At 39.6% G+C, this 27313-nt stretch overlaps 1 protein-coding gene across 1 annotated transcript in view; it reads left to right on the forward strand.

Moving 5' to 3' along the window:
- The window catches only part of PDE6C (phosphodiesterase 6C), a 55338-nt gene that overhangs the window by 23469 nt on the left and 4556 nt on the right, over positions 1 to 27313 (forward strand). The window contains exons 11-21 of the mRNA XM_019035646.4: positions 769 to 837; positions 3839 to 3985; positions 4219 to 4326; positions 4683 to 4792; positions 9706 to 9793; positions 19436 to 19536; positions 22562 to 22669; positions 22765 to 22828; positions 25727 to 25801; positions 26222 to 26305; positions 26690 to 26840. Of these exons, the coding sequence (XP_018891191.3) occupies positions 769 to 837; positions 3839 to 3985; positions 4219 to 4326; positions 4683 to 4792; positions 9706 to 9793; positions 19436 to 19536; positions 22562 to 22669; positions 22765 to 22828; positions 25727 to 25801; positions 26222 to 26305; positions 26690 to 26840 (1105 nt within the window). The remainder of the gene's footprint in view (positions 1 to 768; positions 838 to 3838; positions 3986 to 4218; positions 4327 to 4682; positions 4793 to 9705; positions 9794 to 19435; positions 19537 to 22561; positions 22670 to 22764; positions 22829 to 25726; positions 25802 to 26221; positions 26306 to 26689; positions 26841 to 27313) is intronic.

The following is a 27313-nucleotide window of genomic DNA, read 5'->3' on the forward strand; positions in this document are numbered from 1 at the left end:
TGGCCAAAGAAAGCCACATCACGAAGACCAACCTTATAGATGATGGGGGAGCAAGTGGGTATTTGCTAACCATGTTCTAATCACCACAGAATGAAGGGAAAATATCATGTGCCCACCATCTCTATTTCTTTTATTTCCCTGGCTGAGTGTGTGTGTGTGTGTGTGTGTGTGTGTGTGTGTCTGTGTAGTTTTGCTGGAGTGGGTTGGTTTTGGTGAGCATGTTGGTTTTTGGTTTTGCCGAGTGGTTTGAGTGTAATTCAGTTTGACAGTTTGAGATGTTAAAGATGAGAAGATCTGGGGGTAATGAAGGGAACTGTGATAAGCTAATAGAAAAATAAATGTAAGCCACTCATTTTTTCTTTCCTACATGCAAACAACCCACACCTCTTTAAAAAAAACCAGCTACTGTAATCATTTTGGGGGAATTTTAAAAATCAAATATATTAGATTATTTCTTGAAAAAAGTCTTCATAATCAGGTGCTATAGGTCTTTGTATCCATGACAAAGAATGCATCTTTGCCATGGAACTCATTGTAGTATATTTTATTTATTTACTTATTTTTAGAGATGGGGTCTCACTCTCTCACCTAGGCTGGAGTGCAGTGGTGCCGCTCACTGCATCTTCCAACTCCTGGGCTCCAGGGATCTTCCCGCCTCTTCCTCCCACATATTTTAAATATATCTTAACTAAGATTGTAATAGCAGAGGAATCAGATGGAAATCTTCTCCTTTAGGAATTTCACACCTCAATTGCTTTTACATTTTAGAAATTTCAAGAGAAGTTAAATGTTGATATAATTGACGACTGTGAAGAAAAACAACTTGTTGCAATTTTGGTAAGTGTTTTCTTTCTAACCTTAATGCCTGTTAAATAGAGGCATTATAAATCAATAATATATTAGGACATGCTTTCTTGTTTTTCAAGTAAATGTTGAGTTTTCTCTTTCCTGATATTTCTCAAGGCTAAAAAGAAAAAATTCTTCTAAATATTGATCTTCTGATTCCCTGCTTTTCTTCATCTTTGTCGCCTCTGGTCCAATTCATACAGATAATTTACAATTGTAGGTAGCCTAGACTACTGCTTAGGGGACTTCAGGCACAGAATCTAGGGATATCAAGGCATAGTTTATTTTAATAGCTTTGGATGACACCATGGCCACCACAGAGAACATGACAGAGTTAGCGTGGAGCATGGATCTTTCTAGGCACTGGCACCCCCTGCCATTTCTAGCTTCTCTTCTGGAGTCTGAAGGCTCCATTCTTTCCTGTTGTTGCCAGTAGGCCATCCCTATTATTTTTCTTTGAAATTAACTTTTGCACTTCACTAATTCTGTCTTTTGTTGTGCCCAATCAACTGTTAAACTCACTCAATAAGTTCTTAATTTCAGAGATTTTTTTCAGTTCTAGAAGGTATATTTAATTATTTTGTTAAGATTCTAACTCTGTGTTAAAACTTTTCATCATTTGATCTGTTTTGACTATTTTCCCCTGTATTTTAATAAATGTATTGATGTGTATTGAGGTACCCATCTTAATACCAGAATCACCTGTAGATCTGATTGTACTGTTTATTTTTACACCTGGGTTCTAGTCATTTGATCCTGTTTTAAAGCATGCCTTATGCTTTTAAAATAAAAAATCAGATATTGTAGATAAAAACGTGTAGGGGCTCTGAGTGATATTATCCTTCTGCAAAGAGCCTTAGAGTTTCTTCTGGCAGGTGAAAGAATTGTTTTAGATTTCATTTGGGATGATCTTTTTTGGTTTTATTCCTGCTATTAGGGTGGAGCCCTTGTTTCTAGAATGTGGCTCTTCTGGAATCCATGAAATCCTGGGATATTTACGAAGACCCCAAGACCTTGAATTTCAGAGGATTGAATTCCATCTGATTGAAATGGAAATATCACACTTAATTTCCTTACTAACTGCTATAACCTGTTTTCCGCCGTCTCTTTCCGATCTGTGATGTGAGCGTTCTTTCTAAACTAAGACACATCGACTATCTCACCTTCTCCCTTTCCATCTTTTGTGGGCTGTGTCCTCCCACCCAGGGCCTTTGCTCTGCTACCATAAGACTGTTGGTCTTTGACCCTTTTTTGGGGCTTACTTCCCACCCCCATGTTTTCATGTCATCTGAGGTTCCCTTTTCTCCCATTTTGCTTGGCTCCCCCTTTGGCACCATCCTCTCAGCCTGGCCCAGAAGACCACCCTTTCTTCTCCCCACCTGCCCTCAACAATAGGCATCTTCTTGGAAAACAAAACTTTTATTGACATCCGTGTCACTGGAAATTCTCTAATTTCTTATTTAAAGGAAGAAGGATCTTATGTTGTAGAAGCAATAAAGTGGATAAAGAACCAGTAGACTTCCTAAAAAACCAGCCAATTTTGAATGTAAAATCTACTCAGGGCAAATCCCAAATCATTGTTGCATAAAATTGAGGAACGTAACAAATATTTCAGAGGAGTTTTCCAAAATTATCCTGGCATCATTTCCCAGCTACGTAATTATTTGTCCATCTTCACGTACCTGAGTCTCTCTCCAGGCCTGCACTTTCGTGTTACCTCCAGGGAAGGCTCAGCTGATTTTCTGGGTGTAGCAACAGTTCTGTGCAAGAGTGTGAGGGGCCAGCCCAGGCTCAGGGGCTGGGGGTACCAGAAACCGTAATTTTGTTTTAAATAGCTATATACCATTCGGTGTTGAAATCTGTGTAAATAGAGCATGGCTGTCCCCTGAAAAACATTAAACTTACTAAGGGGAGTGACCTCCCTTTCCCTATGTTTGTGTCCTCCTCAGTGCACTAGTAAGGACATACTACACATTCAAATAAATACCCATTGAACTGAATCTCTCCTGCAGATCTGTCTGGTAGACCCACATAGTTGTTGCTAATTTCTGCCTCTTAGCACTTTCTCACCCACATGGAATCGTCTCTCCGCTTCCTTCTGCCAGCTCAGCTGCATGCATGTCCCTCCAGCATCTCTCCTACTTTAATTTCCCCACCTGTCCAAGGACATTCAGTTTTTCCCTCGGCATGGAGCACTGGCCATACTCTCTGATTATTCTAAGTGCTTACTTTTCACTCGTATATATTTTATAGCCACTTTAATAAGTTAAGTTCGTTAAGGGCAAGATCCATATTTTTATTTCTCAAGTCGCACCAATGCCATGTGTCTACTTGGCTATTTTTTCACATAATCCGAAATCCTAACCAGATGTGAGTTAAATGAAATGTCTGCAAGTATACCTATGTACTGCAGGGCAATCATTGGTTTATCCATCCACTCATTCATTCAACAGGCATTTCCTGAGCACCTTCATGGGACAGGACCTGCAGATTTGGGATATGGCAGCAAATAAGCAGATGATCCCCACCCTCGGGGAGCTCACATTCTAGTGGGAAACTGTCACTGAGCACATAAAGAAAATTCAAGAGAATTGAATTAAGCAGTCGTTTACTGTTTACTGAATATTTCTTGAACAGAAAAAAAGTTGAGTATCAAAAATGAGTAAGGTTTTTGTAACTAAACATTTTATTTTGCATCATAGAAAGAAAAGAGCTACTGGAGTTGGATTTAGAATGGTAATCCATCACTTAGAAAGTCTTTAATATAGCCAAGTCTCAGTTTCATCACCTGTAAAATGGAGATAATCGTGTAGGCCTGCCGTGAGGATAATCTGTGCAAACTGCATCATCCAGTGCCTGGCACATGGTAGTTCAGTGAATCACACATTGTGTTCTTTTATTGTAATTTTGGTTTACACCCAATGTTGGCTATGGGAGTGGAAAGGGAAAACAGATGAATGTAATCTGAAACAACCCATCCTTATTTCAACAGAAAGAGGACTTGCCAGACCCACGCTCAGCAGAACTGTATGAATTCCGCTTCAGTGACTTCCCCCTTACAGAGCACGGATTGATTAAATGTGGAATACGACTGTTTTTTGAAATAAATGTGGTGGAGAAATTCAAAGTACCTGTAGAGGTCAGATGGTATTTAATTTAAAATACTGTGTGATTCTGTGGCTCTGCTTCACTGATGTTTTCTGTGGTTCAAAAGATGGACTCAGTTTGAATTTTAAATTATTATTAACTTTCTAAATACATCAGCTTAACCCCTGTCAACAAGACCAACACATCTTTTTAGATAAGATTGCCACAGACCTTCTAACCTTTAGAATTCTATTCCAAAGTCTGAATGGTGTCATCTTCTTTTAGGTTCTTACCAGATGGATGTACACTGTGAGGAAAGGGTACCGAGCTGTCACTTACCACAATTGGCGGCATGGGTTCAACGTGGGGCAGACCATGTTTACTTTGCTGATGGTAGGTACAGAGGGCTGTAAATCCTTGTAAACCTGCAGATTTCCCATTTGAGCATGATGAGAAATAGGTATGGTCCATCATTTTAGATCAGTAATTTAAAAATTCAGGGCACAAACCCCTCTCCGCTGCAGATGAGTCCCAGTATCCTTGAGCACCGGTGGGATGATCATTCAGACATTCACACACTTACCTTCTTAAAGGAAGGTTCAGTCTTCACCCACAATACTACAATACTCACAACAAATAAAGTGAACTTGCTCGGGAAACCTAGTGGGCCTATTCTCTATTGCAGGCTGCACTTGGTATAGAGATATATTAATTCAAATAAATTATAGATATATATGTTATTTTTTTAGACAGGAAGATTAAAGAAGTACTACACAGATCTCGAAGCCTTTGCCATGCTTGCTGCTGCTTTCTGCCATGATATTGACCACAGAGGCACCAATAATTTGTACCAGATGAAGTAAGTGAACACATGTCCAATGTTGACACATATTGGTGGACATTGGAAAGTACTTAGGGTGAGAAAAACGCTTCTCCCTATTCCTTGGCCCAGTCAATGCCTCTTTGCCATGTTGGAAATTCCAGGGCTGGATTCTATTCCCTCCCAAGCTTCCGCCTTCACGATAACGTTGCTCTTTCTCTCTAGGTGCTTGCGTCCCCCTTTCCTTTCTGTTTTCATTTCCAGATGTGCCTCTGCCTTCTTCCTATAGGCCTTCAGGCTTTCTTCTCTCAACTTTGTTTAATCAGAGTATTGAATTCCTATATTAAAGTGCATGAATCTGGCTGGGCACAGTGGCTCGCACCTGAAATCCCAGCACTTTGGGAGAGTGAGGTGGGCGGATCAACTGAGGTCAGTTCAAGACCAACCTGGCCAACATGGCGAAACCCTGTCTCTACTAAAAGTACAGAAATTAGTCGGGTGTGGCACACCTGGGATTATAGGCACATGTCTATATAGGAGGTAGACATGTGCCTCTGAGGTAGGAGAAACACTTGAACCCAGGAGGCAGAGGTTGTAGTGAGCCAAGATTGCACTACTACACTCCAGCTGGAGCGACAAAGAGAGACTCTGTCTTGAAAAAAAATTAAAAATAAAAAACAAGTACATAAGGTACATGAATGTTAGGCTTACACTTGTACACTCCTATGGAGCACTCCCCAGCTCAGGCTAGAGAATACTACCCCTGGGCTCACTACCCTTCACTTCCCTGGTCTTTTTGCTTCTGCCAAACTCTCCTTCGGCTGGTCTTCTATCTTAACATCAATGCCATCTTTCTCTCTTGCCCCAAGAAAGGAAGTACAATAAGAAGGGTGCAAGCTCTGGGCTCAGGCAGATTTGGATTCACTGGGTCACAAATTATTTAAACTTTCTAAGCCTCAATTTCCTCATCTGGAAAGTAAGAATTATAATAATGGTACCCAGCACATAAGGTTGTTGTAAAGATTAAATGTGATCATGCATATAAAGCCCTCAACTCATGGTAGGATCTTGGCAGTTAATAAATATTAGGTATGATTGCTGGGCGCGGTGGCTCACGCCTATAATCCCAGCACTTTGGGAGGCTGAGGAGGGCAGATCACGAGGTCAGGAGTTGGACACCAGACTGGCCAACATGGTGAAACCCCATCTTTACTAGAAATACAAAAATTAGCCAGACGTTGTGGCGTGCACCTGTAATCTCAGCTACTTGAGAGGGTGAGGCAGGATAATTGTTTGAACCCAGGAAGCAGAGGTTGAAGTGAGCTGAGGTCACGCCACTGCACTCCAGCCTGGGTGACAGAGCAAGACTCAGTCTCGGAAAATAAATAAATAAATAAATAAACTTTAGGTATTATTATGATTACTATTATTGTTGTGATGTCATTGGACTATTCATTCACCAGTATTGCTTGTGGCCAGCCCAGTTCCTTGATAATGGGTTTTAAGATGGTCTATCTGCCTTAGCCACACTTCATTCTCATTTCTGACACATGAACTACCCCTCTCCAGAAGTAGTGAAGTGTTGTAGACAGACTGAATGGGCTTTGGAGTCTTGGGTTTGTGGGGACCAACTACTTCTTGGTTGGGGGATCTTGGACAAGTCATTTAATCTATTTGAGATTCAGTTTCTCAGCCATGAGATGTATAAAGTGTTGACCTCTCAAAGATTGTTGTGAGAATCCAGTGAAATTACATATGTGAAACCTACTTGAGAAAGTGCCTGCTAGGCAGGTTTCACATATATAATTTCATTGAGCGAAAAGCACTTTGTAAGCAGTGACTCCTCATCTTCAGCAATTCTACCTATTATTAGGCTTTGTCTTGAAAAGACGATCTCTATCCAGACTTGAAGCAAGAGACATCTTCATCTCAAAGGTTCCAGCCTACACTGGCCGCTCGCTCCTCCAGAATGCAAGTCCCCTGACAGTCACTGAAGTCCTCATCCTCCTTCTTGATCAGTAGTATACTAGCCAATTCAGTTCCAAAGGAACAAATTGAGCATCTATTGTGTGCTAGTAAGGACTTGATACCTACTGCCTCATTTAACCTTCACAGCACAGTGAAGGGAGGTGCCATATAGGAGGTACTGGTATCCCCCACTTTAACTGGTGAGCTCAAAAGATGAAGTCAAACCTTCCCTAGGTTATAGGAAGTAGCAGGATTGAAGTTGCCATCTTGCCTCCAGGTTTGCAGGAGAGATGCATGCAGCCATACCCTGCCCTCTGCATTGGCCTGGTTTTCTTTCATCATTCCTCCTCTGTAAACTCAACTGTAGGGGCATGTGGTGATGGAAGGGCTTCCTGACTGCAGACTGTCAGTGTGTGTGAATGTCTGTGTGTGTATATAAATAATATATATATATATTTTTGAGACAGGGTCTTACCCTGTCACCCAGGGACTGCAGTGGCATGATCACGGCTCACTGCAGCCTTGACCTCTGGGGCCCAAGCAATCCTCCCACCTCAGCCTCCCAAGTAGCTGGGACTACAGGTGTATGCTACCATGCCTGGCTAACTTTTAAATTGTTTTTGTAGAGACAGGGCCTCCCTATGTTGCCCAGGCTGGTGTTGAACTCCTGGGCTCAAGCAATCCTCTTGCCTCGGCCTCCCAAGGTGCTGGGATTACAGGTCTGAGCTACTGTATGTGGCCAACTAATTCTTTTTTTTTTTTTTTCACTAAATCATTTGTGAGTCGGCTGTAATACTAGATTTCATTCCTAAATATTGCTGCATATATTTATTAAGAATTAGGAGGACATTCACCTACCTAAACACAATACAATGATCACCCTCAGTATTGGTACAATAATATTATCTAATATAAAGTGTTTATTCAAAATTTTCCAATTACCACAATAATGTCCTTTATAGCTGTTTTTCCTTCTAATTCAAGATCTAATCAAGGAGCACACTTTGCATTTAGTTGTCAAATATCTTTAATCTCCTTTAATCTGGAGTAGTTGCTCAACCTTTTTGTGTGTTTCAGGATGTTGATGTTTTTGAAGAGTCTAGACCAACTATTTTGCAGAATATCTTTCAATTTGGATTTAACCACTTGTTTCCTGATTAATAAATTCAGACTGAACATTTTTTTGGCAGGAATACTACATAGATGATGCTGTGTCCTTCTCAATGCATTGTGTCAAGAAGCCCATGATATCAATTTTATTTATGGACAATGTCCAGAAGATCTCTTTATGTAAAGGAACATTTTCTCCTTTGCAATTAATAAGTAATATGTGAAACGTTATTTTGAGATCAGATGAATATCCAGCTTCCCTATAACATTTTTTAACTAATGTTTTTAAACCTAAAGGAATTAAAGATACCACTCCTTTCTGACTAGAATTGAGCTTTATTCATTTTTAAAAATATACATTTTAAATTGCTACATAATAGATATACATACTTTTGGGGTACGTGATATTTTGATACATTCATATGATGTGCAATAGTCAAATCAGGATAATTGAGATATCCATCACCTTGGACATTTATGATTTCTTTATGCTGGGAATATTCAAATTATTCTTTACTAGCTATTTTGAAATAACAATGGATTGTTGTTTGCTATAGTTACTCTGTTAATTTATTGAACAGTAGGTCTTATTTCTTCTACCTACCTGTATATTTGTACCCATTAATCAACCTGTCTTCATCCTTCCCACCTCCCTACCCTTCCTGGCCTCTGATAACCACCAAACTACTCTCTATCTTCAAATAAAGAAAATGTGGTGCATGTATATATATATATAGTATATCTATATAGTACATATATATAGTATATCTATATAGTATATCGATATAGTATATATATACACTATATCGATATAGTATATATATACACTATATCGATATAGTATATATATAATGGAATATTATTCAGCCACCAAAATAATGAAATCTTGTCATTTGCAGCAATATGGATGGAACTGGAGATTATTTTGTTAAGTGAAATAAGCCAGGCACAGAGAGTCAAATATCACATGTTCTCACTCATATATGGAGGCTTCAAAAGTGGATCTCAGAAGATAGAAAGCAGCTTGGTGGTTATAGAAACTGGGATTTACTCATTTTTTTAAAAATCTCCAATGCCAACACAGAGTAGTTGTTTAAATATGTGTTAAAATTATGATCGATTGTAATATTGATCAGATATGGCCTAATTATTCCCCAACTAAAGTATTTGCTTTCCCTGACCTGCCAGTAACCTGGCAATGACCTCTCCCAGCCTAAAGTTTTGTTCTCCATGAAATAAATAAAGCTTCTCTACTAAGGCTACCAGCCATGTTTTTTATTTCTTCTTTCTTTAAAATTATTTATTCTATATTTTCATGAGAGTCTTCACATAATCTCTAGACCTTTGACATCAGCCTCTTTTACCCTGAAGGCATTGAAGAAAAACAGGGTACAAAAGACTGGGGCCCCTACTTATATAAAGCTGTGATCTAATCGTTAATAAATGGGAAGGAACAGGGAGATACATTTATCTCACTGTCTTGGGAGAGGAGAGAAATGTTACCTTATAGTGCTTTTCATCTTGGTTCTATGCAGATAACCTATGGGCCTCCACATGTTTGCTATACGTTTTATAAGTCAAAGTCCACCGCCATAATCCCCGGGGAACTTAAAGAATTTAGATACAAGGAGCTGAACTCCTTAGTTTAAACAATTCAATCATTTATGCATTCAACAAATTAAGGTTTTTTTTTCCAAAAGAGCATATTCTCATCTTCTAAATCTAGAAAATCTTTTCCAATATGTTATTTTTGACCACTTCACAGATAATTGAGTGAGGAGGGAGAAGAGAGACATTAAGAAAAATCCTGAATTGTATGAACCTATGTGTAATTTTTAAACAGCTAGAATCATGGCATGTTGTTTTCCTTCTAGATCCACGTCTCCATTAGCAAGACTTCATGGTTCTTCTATTTTGGAGAGGCACCACCTGGAGTACAGTAAGACTCTGTTGCAGGATGAGGTACGTAAACCTCTCTTTAGGACAGCTAAACACAAATTCTGGATCAAAGCACTAACCCACAGAAAATGCTTGGAAAAAGGGTGGCCTTGAGTTACAGCAGTTGATAGTGTATACCCTTGTTGAAGTCAATTGATAGAAATTGCTATATTGAAGGAAGTAGCTGAGACAGGTGAAGAGAGCCATGGAAAGTCACGGAATCTCTGTGGGTCTGTAGGGAAAGAAGAAAAAAGCTTATGGTGGATGCAAAAGGGCTCCGTGCACCCCAAGCATATGTAAATGTAAAGACGAAAGGAGGCTACATGGTCACTGATTTTCTTATTCATTCATGGGGCATATGCTTTAGAGCATGGTCTATGCCTTTAAGAAAGTCAAGCTTTCATAGTGGAGTGTATTCACACATTCTTGCATTGCTATAAAGAAATACCTGAGACTGGGTAATTATAAAGAAAAGAGGTTTAATTCACTCCCGGTTCTGCAAGCTGTACAGGAAGCATGGCAGCATCAACCTCTGGGCAGGCCTCAAGGAGCCTACAATCATGGTGGAAGCTGAAGGGGGAGCGAGCACTTCTTATGGCCAGAGCAGAAGGAAGAGAGATGCGGGGGAGGTACCACACACTTTTAAACAACCAGATCTCATGAGAATTCACTCAGTATCATGACCAAGGAGGATGGGGCTAAACATTCATAAGAAACACTGCTCGCAAAATCCAATCACCTCCCACCAGGACCCACTTCCAACATTGGGGATTACAACTGAACATGGGGTTTGGGTGGAGACACAGGTCCAAACTATATCATGGAGATAGGCATGACTTAGCCACCATCAGAGAGGCACTGAGCCATGCTCCGAGAGTTCCACAGGGAGAAACCACATTTGTGTGAAGACTGTGGCAGCGGAAAGGGGCAAAGAGGGTGGGATCAGAGATGGCTTTCTGCAGGAGCGGCTCAGCCCCTTGAATTCATTGTGAATTGCACATATTACGTACTACTAATCTTCCAGAGAGGGTAGTCATTCTTCTTCCCTTGATCAATTTTATTGAAGGGATATATGGGCATGTGGAAAGTTGTGGATGTTGTCTAATTATACTTTCTTAAGAACGTTCCAAACCAAAAATGATTAAGGTGAGTCATTAGACTGAGGGGAGCACTGTTTTGTCGCAGGCAGTGAACTTGTTCAGAATCACATGCTCATTAGGATACATGAGCCCTCTGGAGAGTGGGCTTTTCTCAGTTTTAATAATAATCTTTTATTAAAAGCTCAGGGAGAATATACAGAAAGATATCCAAGTTTAGAGAGAATACTAAATTCTTGTAGGTAATGAAAATCCAAGATGGTCCTCATAAGCCAAGCAGGAAAATCTCATAAGGCAGAGCAACTGGGCAGAAAAATGGAAAAAGAAGAAAACTGCTTGCGTTGTTTTAACAATGTGTGATTGACACAGCACCCAACACCATTGCCATCCCAGACCTGCTGTGGCATTTCTAATTCCGCAATGCTCTTGGCAAGGCGCTAACCTCATATAAGTCCAGATGGTGGTTCTCAGACATGGGTACCTGGACCAACTCTTTCGGACTCACTAATTTAACAGGGCGGGGGCAGACAGGCTGTTAAGGCACAGATCCCGGGCCCCATTCTCCACTTACTGACCAGACTCTCTGGAGTTTGGGCCTGGGAATCTGTATTTTGAACCAGAACCCTTTTAATTCTGATATGCAGACAGAATCTCTCCCTGCAGCAGAATTCACAGCATAGGTAACACCTGTTCTATGAGAATTAAAAGAAGGAGCGGAACCGAAAATAACTCAGGAATGTAAGAGTAAATTGTTATTACCTAATTTGTTATAAGTCTTTATTTTGCTGGTTGAGACAATCTTTGGTTTCTGAGTAAGAATTTTCTGTAAATCCCACTGTTTATGTGACACCACAGTGAGGTAGCATCAAATGTCACGTATCGCATAATCATACAGTTACCTACTAAAACAAAATACTGTTTTAAAACAGCTGCCAAATATCTACATGCTTAACACTGGAAGGCTCCTAGTTTCTTAAATGTTTTTCCTTCTGGGATTTGGCAGTTTAGAGTTACAGTTTTCCATCTGAATTTTTTTTAATGTTATTTACTTTGCAGTCTGAACTGGCTTTGATGGCTATATAAAGACTTATTATTCTTTCTAAAAAGGAATATTGCATCTCAGTAATCTATACCATCTTTTCAAGGACCTCTCTGTAATACCATTCAACCTGCTAATTGCAGACTTTTAAAGCCTTGTCAATAGAGTCGCTAGGCAATGCAGTCACACAGAGCCTGTTTATGAGCAGTCAAATTGGACACACACACAAAAAGATTGTTACCTATCAGATATTCTTTTTACATTTTGGGGAGACAATGTAGTTCTTGTATTTTTTTCATTCTCTAAAGAAAATACACACATTAAAAATTTTAATTTTTTTAAATAAGGGAAATCCTTGGGATTTATCCAGTAATTTCAGCATCTGTGGGCATTACTCAGACATTTTGTTTTGCATATTATAAGGCTTTGAACGGCAATGTCCTTCTATCCTAGCAGAGATGGATTCACTGCTTTGAGGAATAGAACTGCCTGTACTCTAAACCAGACAGAAATCAATGCTTTAACCCAAATGAATGGATGGAAATCTTGTTAGCCAAATTTGCACAAGTATAAATTTTAATACTAGAATTTACTGTAGAAATGACAAAACATATTGCTCAGCATAAATAACAAAATCTTGTTATTATTCAGAACATCTCTTTCCAAAGTGTATGATAATTTTATTTATGCTTTTTCATATCAACTGCATCAGCCTGCCCCATTTTACACATAGAAATGTGAAGGAGAAATCAAATACCTTGTGTACTGGCACTAGCAAGGCAAGAACATGTTGGCAATATTCTCTTGCGGGCGTCATAGGCACCATGCTGAAGACTAGAACGGCCTGTACTTTCCCTGGCCTCAGCTAGCTCGAGAGCCACGATCTGAATGAATTAAAGCCATTTCTACCTGTTTGGGGTGTGCTATGCAGAATTCATATTTCTATCGCCATTTTAATAGTCAGGGAAAATAAAAAAGATTCTTTCCTTGAGCAAATGAAAGCAGCTGAGCAAGTCAGGGCCCGTTGCCAGGGGCTGGAAAGTAGGTCTCCTTTCTCGTCTAGTGCACCTGTCTCCACATAATGTCTTCAACACAATGCTCAAAAACAAATGGAATATTACATATTTATACATGTATTCAATATTCATTAATAGTTGCAAAAGTTACATAAGCCCACTATAAAAATTCAAACAATAGGAAAAACATCAAAGACAAATATTTCTTAAATTGCTTCAAATCCTACCATCCAGAAATCGATATTTCATTAACGTCTAATGAACCTCATTGCAGTCACCCTGTGGATATACACAGGAAGCATGGAGAGAAAGGACTCCATGTGTTCCCACTACCCAAGCTATTTTTTTAAGCCAGAGTTGGTTTTTAATCAACTTCATTGAAGTATATGTACAATAAACTGCATCTCTTATTTTATTTTATTTTTGAGATGGAGTCTCATCCTGTTGCCCAGGCTGGAGTACAGTGGCGTGATCTCAACTCACTGCAACCTCCGTCTCCTGGGTTCAAGAGATTCTCGCACCTCAGCCTCCCAAGTAGCTAGGATTACAGGCATGCACCACCACTCCCGGTTAATTTTTGTATTTTTAGTAGAGGCAGGGTTTCACCATGTTGGCCAGGCTGGTCTCGAACCCCCAACCTCAGGTGATCCCCCCACCTTGGCTTCCCAAAGTGCTGGGATTACAGGTGTGAGCCACCATGCCTAGCCTAAACTGCATCTCTAGAGTGCCCAGTTCCATGAGTTTTGACTATTTTATATACCTGGGAAACCAGCACCACCATCAAGATGCAGAACACGTCTATCATCCAAGTAATTGCTCGTATCATGCCCCTTCACAGCAAATCCCACTGTCCACTCCCAGCCCTAGGCGGCAACCTTTGAAATGTTTTCAGTTGCTATGGATTAGTTTACATTTTCTAGATTTTATATAAGTGCAATCACACAATTAGCGCAATAATAGAATAATCATGCAATCAATCACACTCTTTTGCATTGGTTTCTTTCATGCAGAATAATAATTTTTAGATTACTCATGTTGTGTGTGTCCATGATTCATTCCTTTTTTTGGAGATGGGGTCTTGCTCTGTTGCCAAGACTGGAGTGCTGTGGCACAGTTATAGCTGTCTGCAGCCTCAACCTCCTGGGCTCAAGCAAACCTCCTACCTCTGCCTCCCAAATAGCTAGGACTACAGGCATGAGTCTCTATACCTGGCTAATTTTTTGTATTTTTTGTAGAAATGCATTCTTGCTATGTTGCTTAGGCTGGTCTTGAACTCCTGAGCTGAAGCAATCCTCTCTCCTTGGCCTTCCAAAGCACTGGGATTACAGGTGTGAGTCACTGTGCCCAGTCAATTCATTTTTTTTTTCATTGCTAAGTAGAATCCCTTTATCTTAAAAAAAAGGTATTGCATTTGGCTTTATTTGAATTTAACAGAAGAAATGTTTTTGAAATGGAAAGAATTGCAGAACTTCACATGATGGTGTCTTTATCACAAGAAATGTTAGCGCTTAAAGAGCCCTCTAAAATGAATAACAAATGACTATGAAAAATTATGAAAAGTTGTAGCTGAGCATTTAGATGTTTGACATTTTTAAGCTATATGTGTTAACTTTACAGTATCTACTAACTCCCTTCTATGAAATATGAAGGAATTGGTATACTTTTTCCCACATGTCTGTTTTATATTATATATTTTTTTACCATTATCAATATTTATAAAATTACATTTTGCTCTGTAATTTCCACTATTGTTTATTTTAATTCAACTTTTAATTGAGTCCGGTACTTATTGACTCTACATTTTCATATAAATTTTATAATTGATTTGTCAATTTACAAACACACATACACAAACTTGTTGGTATTTTGGTTGGAATTCCACTCGCTCTATGGATTATTTTATGTTCTTGTGGTCATTATATGCATAGGTTTTGCACTTGTTCCCCTCTGAAAATTACTCATCCCTGAGTGGAGCCAACTATCTGCCGAGTACCGTGGAAGAAGGGCAGGAATGAGCTGGGGAAATCCTCAGCTTCCAATTTGTTGTCTCAAACATTCTCTCACCAATTCTAAGGAGCACACCTGTATTAGTCTGTTTTCACACTGCTATAAAGCTACTACCTGAGCCTGGGTAATTTATAAAGAAAAGAGGTTTAATTGACTCACAGTTCTGCACTGCTGGGGAGGCCTCAGGAAACTTACCATCATGGCTGAAGGAGAAGGGGAAGCAAGGCATGTCTTACATGGTGGCAGGCAAGAGTGTGTGAGAAAGAGTGAGGAAGTGGCACACTTAAAACCATCAGCTCTTGTGAGAACTCCCTCACTATCATGAGAACAGCGTGGGAGAACTGCCCCCATGATTGAATCACCTCCTTCCAGGTTCCTCCCTCAACACCTGGGGATTACAATTCGAGATGAGATTTGGGTGGGGACACAGAGCCATATCAACACCTCTTTGATTTTGTTTTCCGGAAGTTGGTAAAGCTCACAGTGAGCAAAGCCCATGAAGCTCCAGGCCTTCTATTTGGGATCTGGCCATTGCTGTCTGCCTTCCCTCCTTCACTTCTTGTTACCTATGGCAATGTCTTTGGTCTAGGAGATTGAATATCAGAAGTCAGTACAAATGTACATCAGCATAACTTCTCCATCAACTCCTCTTTTGCTGTTGTTTTGTGTTGTCAAAGTAGGTCTTGAAAGGAATTCCTTGCTTCTCCTGTGTGCTGGGCACATCTTGAGACCTCTTGCTCTAATTAAAGAATCACTGAGTCTGTGTTTACTTACTAAACAAACAAAAAACCCAACTTGTGTGCAAGTGTGTGTGTGCGTGTGTGTGTGTGTGTGTGTGTGTATGTCCCACTTTGTTCCAAAGAGGATTTGATGGAGCTTCGAAGAATACATACAACACTAAAGAAAAAGAAAATGAGGACTAATGGAAAAATAAGAAAAACGAGGTGAGCATAGTGAAGGCCGTACATACCCAAAATATATATCAGAGATGGGCCACAAATTTGGCCAAAACGTTTATCAGACACAGGCCACAAATTTGGCCAAGTGCTTTCTAGCAACTAATACAAAAACTGGAATGGGATCTTTTATATGAATCTATATCCACAACTTAATAAGTCAATTAGAAGCTCTTCTTTCAAGAACCTCAGGTGTGAAAGGGAGAACAGAGAAAATCTTAAATAATGTAGAATTAAGAAAGAGTTTTTCAATTAGGAGGCTTGTACATGTTTTTAGATAAAAATAAAAATGAGTGAGAAGAAAAAGGTATGCATGAAATGCAGATATGTAGTGCTATATACAAAAGAAGCAGTACTGAAATGGTGACTATAAACCCTTTTTCTTCATTATATCAATTTCTAAAAATCCAGTATTGACTCATTTTGAAAAGTAAGATAGTTTTTGATAATCTATCAACTTTAATACAGCTGTTTTATTATTTTGGATTGGAAAAAGGTATAAGAGTAAACAGTATTTGTCACATATGTTTCTATGTATTTATATATAGCGTTTTCTTTCACGTTTATTAAATCGCAACAAGTGTCCAGGTTTACACTAAGCAATATGCACTAAAACAATTGGTGCATAATAAATTTGATTTATTTGATTTGTTGTAGATTATATACTCTGCACAATCTGACACTTGGTAGAGACGAGGAAGTCTCTGTCCCAAGGAATTGTTTCTCTGAATTCAGCAGTCTGATTTGCTTCTGTAAATGACTTAATGTGCTATAAATATTAACTTGTCTAAAAGTTTAAGGCATTTTCACACATTCCTCCCCTCCCCCTGCTTTTTTTCCTAGTATAGCAATCAAGGTTGGCTTCAAATATTATTAATTTGCCAAGTATGTATCTGAGTCACATAATAAACATCGCTTTGGGAACATAGCAATGTTCATCAGTGAACAAATAAAGGCAGTGATTCCCTGATGTCAGTATGCCACTGGATCACCCCAAGTCCAAAAGGAAGGCCACCATTGTTCCAAAATCAGGGGCAGGTTAAGTGGGATCAAAATGACTCCATTTACTTTTCCCCTCCCTGGTAATCCAGACCAGGTTGAAAATAACCTGTATCCAGATTTGGTTCAGAGATTCTGCACTGATATGTACAATAGGCTTCTGTGAAATGTCCCAAGTAAGAAATTGATTTGGGGGCCGGGCATGGTGGCTCATGCCTGTAATCCCAGCACTTTGGGAGGCCAAGATGGGCGGATCCCTTGAGGTCAGGAGTTTGAGACCAGCCTGGCCAACATGGTGAAAACCCATCTCTACTAAAAAATACAAAAATTAGCTGGGCATGGTGGTGGGTGCCTGTAATCCCAGCTATTTGGGAGGCTGAGGCAGGAGAATCGCTTGAACCCAGGAGGCAGAGGCTGAAGTGAGCTGAGATTGTGCCACTGCACTCCAGCCTGGGCGACAGAGTGAGACTCCATCTCAAACAAAAACAAAAACAAAAACAAAAAAAAACATTGATTTTGATCCAGATAATCTCTCTTTTGTTTTTGTAATTTAGACTGGTTAATACCCATTGCTTCATTCTAGCTATTTTAAAAGTTTAACTGTAGTTGCTATGATGAACTCATTATGTTGACAAAACAAATAACAATTTTCCCTTCTATTACTTATATATGCTTTGCAAAACACCACTTTTCTTGTCCTAGAAAATGTTATAAAAAGATGACTTAAGTGAAGATTTATATAAGGCATAGTGTAGTGTCTAAAACTTGAGTTCTTGTCCAATTATTGCTTTCTAATATTTCAATCTTCTGAAATGACTGAGCCATATTTGGTCTTAGGTTTGCAATTCTATTTCTACCTGGAGCTAGCCTCATAACTTTACGTAATAATAATAATGATACAACGATAAATTTTAACAGTGATTTACAGTTTTAAAATGCATTCCCAGTTGTTATTTCATTTGATTCAGCATTCCACAGATATTAATTGAGCATAGACTAAGTGCTAGGCAGTTAGGCAGGGCAGCTGTTATTATGCCCATATGAGAAAACAAATACTCACAGATGTTAAGTGAAGTCTCTAGGATTATACGACTGCCAAAGTGGGGAAGCCAGGAAATTAACCTGGGTTCCCTCTTGAGAGGTAATGTAGTGTGGTGCAGAGATTAGGAGCACAGACTCTGGAACCATGCTGCACTGGCTTAGACACCAGTTCGGCCACATTCTAGCTGTTTAACCTCGGGCAAGTTACTTCACCTCTCTGTGCTGGGGTCTGTTGTGAAGAGATTAAGAATATTCACAAAGCACTTAGAGCCTGGTAGGTAGTAAGAACTAAGTGAGTGTTTACTGTTATTATTTGGTGTTCAGGCCAGTATTGTTTTTGGCATTATGCTACTTCTCTCTTTATATAGTTTGATAGACTATCTCCTCTTTCTTTCCAGTGGAGTTTTTCTGTATTTTGTAACTGTCAAATTCATTTGGCAAAATCACTATATATCTGTCATTTGGCCTGTATGACTAAAATGGTCTATTTGGAATAACTGGGCTTTAAGAAACCACCCCCAGCTTATATTCTCATTTCCTTTCTTTCTTTCTTTCTTTCTTTTTTTTTTTTGAAACAGGGTCTCGCTCTGTCACCCAAGCTGGAGTGCAATGGCACAGTCTCAGTTCAGTGCAACCTCCAGTCCCCAGGGTTAAGCAATCCTACCACCTTGGCCTCCTGAGTAGGTGGGACCCCAGGCACATACCACCACACCCAGCTATTTTTGTATTTCCATATTTTTAGTAGAGACGGGAGTCTCACCATGTTGCCCGGGCTGGTCTTGAACTCCTGAGCTCAAGCTATCTACCCACCTCCGCCTCCCAAAGTGCTGGGATTACAAGCATGAGCCACCATGCTCGGCCTATATTCTCATTTTCTAGAATGCTAAGAAATGAAGCTGATCCTTATGTGAAGAGATGTAATGAGAAACTCTTTGAAGAAAGGTCTAGTTAAGTCTTGGTAAAATAGAATTGCATGAAAACATTTTAAGGACAATGTGGAAGGATTTCATTATTTTTTCCTACATATACACGAATATGAGTGTAATTTGCAATTTCTGAAAGACCGGTGGTTTCTATGATCACTCTAAAATTACCTGATAGATAAAGTAACATGTCTGACAGTTGGACTTCTCCCAGAAATTCTTTATTGAAGCTTCTCAATTAATACAAGCACATTTTTAATCTATTGTTATTTATTTTAATGGTCCTAGAAGAAAACATTTATTTACTCCAAAAAGTTAAACACTGATTACATGAATATTGGCTAACAGTATCTATTTTTATAGTTTAATTAAATTATCTTACTTAAAGTATAGTAGAGGGGTTTACTTAGTCCATGAGATAAAAACTAAAAGCAAGCCAAAAAAAAAAAAAAGGAAGGAAAACAAAAAAACAACCAAACAAAAAAGTGTTGAAAGACTTTTAGATTTTCTTCTTGTTAAGCATAGTTTCATTTGTTCAATCAGAGGCAAATTATTGATAGCATTTTATTGTGAATTTTCATCTTACAGAGTTTAAACATCTTCCAGAACCTAAATAAGCGGCAGTTTGAAACAGTTATTCATTTGTTCGAGGTCGCAATAATAGCAACTGACCTGGCTTTATATTTCAAGTAAGTACATAACTCTGCACAGTGGAATGCCCTATACTCTGTGTGGTTTTACCTTCCATAAATTATCTGTTGCGTTAATGTTAAAAGGCATTTATTCACACACATACACACACACAGACACACACACACACATACACACACACACACACAATTTGCTCTCCTTTTGGATTACCAAGTAGAGTATCTTCAAGACAGATGCCTGCCAGTAAATTTACTAGACCTCTGGGAACATATTTTAAAAACATAAGCTCCTAATATTAAGTAGGTTGCTCTCCGAAGAAGTTTGAATTGCAGAATGTGCAGCCAAGTTTGTGCCTTGCCAAAAGAGTGAAGCCAAGAGACCTCTCAAGGTGGCTTTTTGTCCAGGTGAATTCTCTATGGTCCAGAATCTGGCATTTTAATGTTTCAGCATCAGAAATTTAATTCTGTCAAACTCTGGGAGCTGAACAATTTTGGTGGCATTGACACAAATTAACCAAACTTACAAAACTGAGTCGTACATAACAGAGAGCCAGCCTATTTACAACAGTAATATTGCCAAGGAGACCAGATACTCTCAGTATCTCCACATTTTCTCATAAGTGAACTATAAAGTTGCTTGATGAAAATGGGTTAGAACAAGATGAACTAGTTGTAGGATTGAAATATTCAGTGGCTTGGGCATTGTCAAATTATGCCTTTCTGATCCTTCTTCATTAAATATTTATTTATTATTTATTATTATTATATATATTATTATACAGGTCTCACTCTGTCACCTGGGCTGGAGTGCAGTGGCACAACCTTGGGTCACTGCAATCTCGGCCTCTGAGGTTCAAGCGATTCTCCTGCCTCAGCCTCCTGAGTAGCTGGGACTTCAGGCTCCCACCACCACATCTGGCTAATTTTTATATTTTTAGTAGAGATGGGTTTCACCATGTTGGCCAGGCTGGTCTTGAACTCCCGACCTCAAGTGATCTGCCCACCTCGCCCTCCCAAAGTGCTGGGATTACAGGTGTGAGCCGTTGCACTGGGCCTGAATATTTAATTATTAAATAGTTCAACGTGAAGACAAATACTAAGAATAATAAAATGGATATCCAAATATCCATAGCCCAGATTTAACAAATGCGAAATTTTGCCATATTTGCCTCAGATTTTGCTTTATAAGGAGAAAAAAACTAGTGATGCAATTGAGGTATTCCACCCCTACTCCACTATGAAAAATCCCTTCCCTTCTTCCACAAAGATATCACCATCTGACGTTGATGTGTATTCATCATTTCCATCCATGTTTTTATATGGTATTGTTGTGTGTTGTTTTTTTTGTTTGGTTTCTTGGTTTTTTTGCGACGGAGTCTCACTCTGTCACCAGGCTGGAGTGCAGTGGCGCAATCTCGGCTCACTGTAATCTCTGCCTCCTGGGTTCAAGTGATTCTTCTGCCTCAGCCTCCAGAGTAGCTAGGACTACAGGCACACGTCACCACGCCTGGCTAATTTTTTTTTTTTTTTTTTGTATTTTAGTAGAGACGGGGTTTCACCATGTTGGCCAGGATGGTCTCTCTATCTCCTGACCTCGTGATCCACCCACCTTGGCCTCCCAAAATGCTGGGATTAGAGGCATGAGCCACCTCGCCCAACCTGTTGTGTGTTTTCAAATTGTCCATAAGTGGTATCATACTGTCTGTACATACCTTTCTGCAACTTGCTTTATTCATGCAACATTGTGTTTCAAAGATTTATCATTGATAATAAATGGAGCTCCAATGCATCCATTTTAACTGAATATTCAACTGTTGAATATTCATAATTAATTTACCCAGTCTTCTATTCATAGACATTTCAATTGTTTCTAATTTTTCATCATTGCCTACAATGCTACCTTGTATGTCCCTGTATATATATGAGAGTTTCTCTAAGAAATGTAAAAGTGACAATGCTGTGGGATTTGCATGTCTTCAATTTCATGCTACATTACAAAACTGCACTCCTGAGAAGTTGTGCCAGTTAGCACTCCCACCCACAGTGTACAAGAGTTCCAGCTGAGTGAGGTGGCTCATGCCTGTAATCTCAGCACTTTGGGAGGCCAAGGCAGGAGGATCACTTGAGGCCAGGAGTTTGAGACCAGCCTGGGCAACATAGCAAGACTCTGTCTCTACAAAAAAATTAAAAAATTAGCCAGGCATGCTGGAGCATGCCTGTAGTCCCACCTACTCGGTAGGCTGAAGTGGGAGGATCCCTTAAGCCTAGGAGTTCAAGGCTCCAGTGAGCTAGGATCAAGCTATTTCACTCCAGCCTGAGTGGTAGAGCAAGATTCTGTCTCAAAAAAAAATAAATAAAAGAAAAAAAAGAGAAAAGAAAGAAAGAAAGAAAAAGAAAAATACCATATCTGAAATACTCTTGAACTCAGCAAATTGAAATTTTATTTTGCTAATATGATGAGTGTGAGATAATATCTTATTGTTCAAATTTGTAGTTTCTTGATTAGCAGTGAGACCAGCTGGACATCCATGTGTTTTGGGTTCCAACTTTTTGTTGGCTATATGTGTTGTGATATCTTATCATAGTTTGGGGCTTTATTTTTAGGTTATGGTCTCTTTTCTCATATGTAATTTTGTATTTACTTTCATTTTTAAAGAGACAGGGTCTTGCTTTGTTGCCCAGGCTGGTTTAAAACTCCCGGCTTCAAGCAATCCTCCCACCTTAGCCTCCCAAAGTGCTGGGATTATAGATGTGAGCCACTGCACCCGGCCTTATATGTAACTTTTTCGTTGTAATGTATTCCAAGTTACCTGTTTTGTTTTGTTTTGTTTTGTTTCCTCTCTCTCTCTCTCTGTATGGTTTGTGCTTTTTCTGCCTTAAACCCTTTCTGAGCCAAAGTTATACCACCATTCTCTGCTCTCGTATTTTCTGGCCCTGTAGACTTTGCTATGTGGACATCACAATGCAAAGTGGGAACGTGAAATCTGAAAAGCATGTATTTAAGATATTTTTTCTCTCTGTTTTCATATGCTAAAATTGTTGCTCACAGCTGTATCTTTTCTAGGAAGAGGACCATGTTTCAAAAAATTGTTGATGCCTGTGAACAAATGCAAACAGAAGAAGAAGCCATCAAATATGTAACTGTTGATCCAACCAAAAAAGAGATTATCATGTAGGTAGTTAAAACTGTATTTCTCTCTTGTTTTTTGTAAAAATAACTTATTTTGTACTTATTTCTATTTTAAAATTTTTTGTTTTCTTCCTAAGGGCAATGATGATGACGGCATGTGACTTGTCTGCTATCACCAAGCCCTGGGAGGTACAAAGTCAGGTGAGTCCAGTTAAGTTTTCTTTTCCGTCACACTGTCGGGTACTGCCTAGGTCCCATGTAAATGTCCACCTAAAGATCTTAGGCAACCTCAGAATTCTGAAAACTTACAAATATTAGTGAGACAGTAGGCAATTTGATTAGGCCCTAGAATAAAGCAAATAGAAGGAGCTTTGGAAGGAAAATGCTTTCTTGAAAGAATTCTTTAACATTGAAACACTGTAAACAATTTATATAAAATTATCCAAGAAATGTTTGAGTTTTTAAATAGAGGAGTGTATTAGCCTGTTCTCATGCTGCTGCTAATAAAGACATACCCGAGACTGGGTAATTTATAAAGGAAAGAGGTTTAATGAACTCACAGTTCCACATGGCTGGGGAGGCCTCACAATCATGGTGGAAGATGAAGGAAGAGCAAAGGGATGTCTTATGTGGTGGCAGGCAAGAGAGAGCGTGTGCAGGGGAACTCCCCTTTATAAAACCATCAGATCTTGTGAGACTTACTTAATATCACTAGAACAGCACGGGAAAGATTTGTCCCCATGATCCAATTACCTCCCACTGGGTCCTTCCCATGAATTGGGAATTATGGGAACTACAATTCAAGGTGAGATTTGTGTGGGGACATAGCCAAACTATATCAATGAGGTAAGTCAGAACAAGATCAGGATGCATCGTTAGTGTTTTCCTCTATCAAGGCTATTTTTGCTCCTACAGTCTCTTCTTCAATGTGCTGTGAATTATAAGAAGGCACTGACTGTGAGATGATGTCTAAGTTTGCCTTCCGCTGAAGTTCTTCCCCCACCTTGGGGAGGCACTAGTCTACCACTTGCTTTCTTACTAATTGGATGAAAAAACCTTCCTTTTTCCTCCAATAATTTCTAGGGAAACCCCTAAGCAGAAGAGAGCCCAGAATTAAATGGATTTAACTGTAAAAGTGGGTTGTATCTTTTTAAAAAGATAGAATTAGAACTCAGTGTAGGGGAGAAAAAATATCTATTTCTCACCCATCCTAGCTTCATGACTGAGGCCCCTGTAACAAAAGACAGATTAACAAGAGAAAAGTGTACACATTTATTTGTTTTACATGTAATACAGGAGCCTTCGTGAGGAAACAAAGACCCTAAGAAACAGTTAAACTTGTATGTTTTATGCTAGGTTGGATGAATTAGATAGTCATGGAGAAATAGAATTCAACAAAGAGGGTATGATCTAATCGTGAGGCAGCTTAGCAAGGCCGATTTGTTCAGATTCTTCTTGGCATCTTTGTGTCTCTGGCTCCTTTCCTCCAGGAATAGGGAGGGCACCTCTTGAATGAAGGTCTTATGATCTGCTTCAGGGGAAGGTCAGAAAATCCTTACCTGGTTTTATGACCTACTTCAGGGGAGAAGGTGGGGGGAAGGTGAGACTGATCTTCCTGCTGCTTTAGTTTCCTCAAATTCCGTCACCTTAAAATATTTTGGGGCAGGGTGTCCTGAACTCCGTCACCATCAAGTCCAAAACCAAACACTTCACCAAACACTTCCTCTCCTTCCACCTCGACGTGCCTGCTCTTCTTCCTCTGTTCTTTATCGATGAGGTCACCGAAGCTAGAAACCTGGGGTCTTGCTTGAGCTTATCTCCCTCATTTCAAAATCATTTATATCAGCCTTGCTAGTACCTCAGTTCTGACTTTTATCAGAACTATGGTGGCAGCCTCCTAATAGATGCTCACATCAACTCCGCAAGTCATCCTCTGACTTGCTGCCAGGATGCCTCTAACCAGAGCTCAACTCAGCCATTCTACTCCTTAAAAGGCTCATACTCCCCATTGCCAGAGGTTTCCAACTTTTTTCCCAAAGAAGCAAAGTCTATTTTCTCCCAACAAAACTTGCCCAAAGATCACTTTATAAAAGAGAAAAAAGCAAAGCTACTTTAGCTTTCATCTCTCTTGGCCTCCACCTTCTTGGGCCCTAGAGCACTTCAGGGGAACCCTAGACTCCAAGAGTAAACAGCACTGGCCTAGAGAATCAAATTCAAGCTTCCCGGCAAAATTTACATGGCCTGTCACTGCCTGTCCTCAACTCACACTCCCAGCATCAATTCCCATCACCACCTCCCATGTCATTGCTTCACACTCTAAGCCTGCACTCACAGAAGCTTTGTACGTTCCATTTTATCTCTGCAAATATTCTTCCCCTCCTCTTTTCCTGGAAAACTACTCGTTCTTGACAATACAACATAAATGCCACCTCCTTCCTTCATGAAACTTATCTTTACTCCCTTCTCCCTGACCCATAGCACTTACACTATTATTGTTACAGCACTTACCACATTGTATACATGACTGTCTTCACTAGACTGTGATCATTTTAAAGAAAAAGATCACGCCTTATTCCTCTTGGCAAGCCTGGCTCACGCCAATGTAAAGGCAGCTAGCAGGTGTTCAATGAACTTGATAAATGTTTTTTTTTAGTGATATAAATTAATGCTGGAATATCCTCACACTGTAATTAGGTAAAGCTACATACTAATGGGTGTATGTCACATGTGCATTCACAGACATATGCTAGATGCTAACAGATAGACAGGACAAAGAACAACCTGGGAAGTGTTAGAACTTGAGGCATAATATTTAATCCTCCTATTTCTCCTTTTCGTTGATAAGAAGTGGTGGCAATAGTAAGTGGGAGATAGATACTCCCAGAATAAGCCTAGAACACTGAAGTAGGAAGAAAAAGCTCCCCTTTCACATTTCAATATAATCTGTAAATAACCTCTTTTTAAAACTTAAGAGCATACGGTTTGATAGCACCTCAAACATTGACTGTAAACTCGATCCTTAAATGTCACTTGTACTAATAAAATGCAAGTTCTCTATTCATAAGTGGATTTAGTGAACCAAGCCTTTCTCATTTGCAGGTAGCACTTATGGTTGCAAATGAATTTTGGGAACAAGGAGATCTGGAGAGAACAGTGTTGCAGCAACAACCCATTGTAAGACCTTGACATAAAAATGTATTACTTATTAAAAGTTATCAGGACAGGCCGGGCGCGGTGGCTCACACCGGTAATCCCAGCACTTTGGGAGGCTGAGGTGGGCAGATCACGAGGTCAAGAGATCGAGACCATCCTGACCAACATGGTGTAACCCCGTTTCTACTAAAAATACAAAAATTAGCTGGCCATGGTGGTGCATGCCTGTAGTCCCAGCCACTCAGGAGGCTGAGACAGGAGAATCACTTGAACTCAGAAGGCGAAGGCTGCAGTGAGCCGAGATCGTGGCACTGCACCCAGCCTGGAGACAGAGTGAGACTCTGTCTCAAAAAAAAAAAAAAAAAAGTTATCAGGACAAATCAGTCTGTTTTGTTCATACATCTTAGAAACCTGTCTTAAAGGATTTATTTCTCTTTCTAGCCTATGATGGACAGAAACAAAAGAGATGAATTACCTAAACTTCAAGTTGGATTTATTGATTTTGTTTGTACTTTTGTATATAAGGTAAGTAAGCAAATTATTTGAATTAAATACACAAACATTTGGATGAGAAATTTTCTTTCAAACTGTCACCAAAATTTAGAAGTCACCCATATGGAAAGCCATTGGGGTGTCACTGTTTCTCCAAAGCAGTTTGAGGTTTTACCCTAATCTCATTCAGGGCTGGAATAAAAGGAGGGAACTCAGATGTGAGCGAATTGAACACTTCCTTAGGCAGGCAGTAAAGACAGCACGTGTCTCTTTCCCAAACTTCATAGGCCCGTGGTTAAAGTTATCCTAGCAGCTCTGAGTGCTGTAACAATTCCTTACAGCTCATTCTCTGCATATGAAAGATCCTGAAAATTAACTGTATGATTTATGTAGTTTCTGACCTAAAATTCTTTTTAGGAGTTCTCACGGTTTCACAAAGAAATCACACCTATGCTGAGTGGTCTTCAGAATAACAGAGTAGAATGGAAATCACTAGCTGATGAGTATGATGCAAAGATGAAGGTCATTGAAGAGGAGGCAAAAAAGCAAGAAGGAGGAGCCGAAAAAGGTTAGATGGGCTCTGTTTTTGCTCCCTGTAATGTAGCCAGAAGCTAGGCTGAGCTTAATGGCATGTGACAAAGGCATAAAGAGTCACTACAAACAGAAAACCTGCTTTACTGGTGCAGACTGATCATTTTAACAGGCCGATTAGTGGTTTTCAGGTCCCCCGGGCCCTGCCACAGACAACATCTTATGTATAACTCCAGATCGAATTGACCGGTACAGTTGAAGTAGAGGTTGGAGCTAGGCTTCTTCATCTTGCTAGAAGGTGGCTCCTCTGCAGAACACTGGGTGCTTAGGGATAATATGTAAACCACAGAATCTGGGGGATTAGAGTTAGGTGAGAAAAAACTTTTTGTCCCAACATTATACATTAGCTGTGAGACCTTGGGCAGCTTAACCTCGCTGAGTTTAATATTCTTCTCCATGTAATGAGGTGGTTTTACAGATCTTCAGCTTAAGGAAGCCCTACATGTAGAA

The sequence above is a fragment of the Gorilla gorilla genome, chromosome 8 (genome assembly GCF_029281585.2).
Source record: "Gorilla gorilla gorilla isolate KB3781 chromosome 8, NHGRI_mGorGor1-v2.1_pri, whole genome shotgun sequence".
In the NCBI taxonomy this organism is placed as follows: domain Eukaryota; kingdom Metazoa; phylum Chordata; class Mammalia; order Primates; family Hominidae; genus Gorilla; species Gorilla gorilla.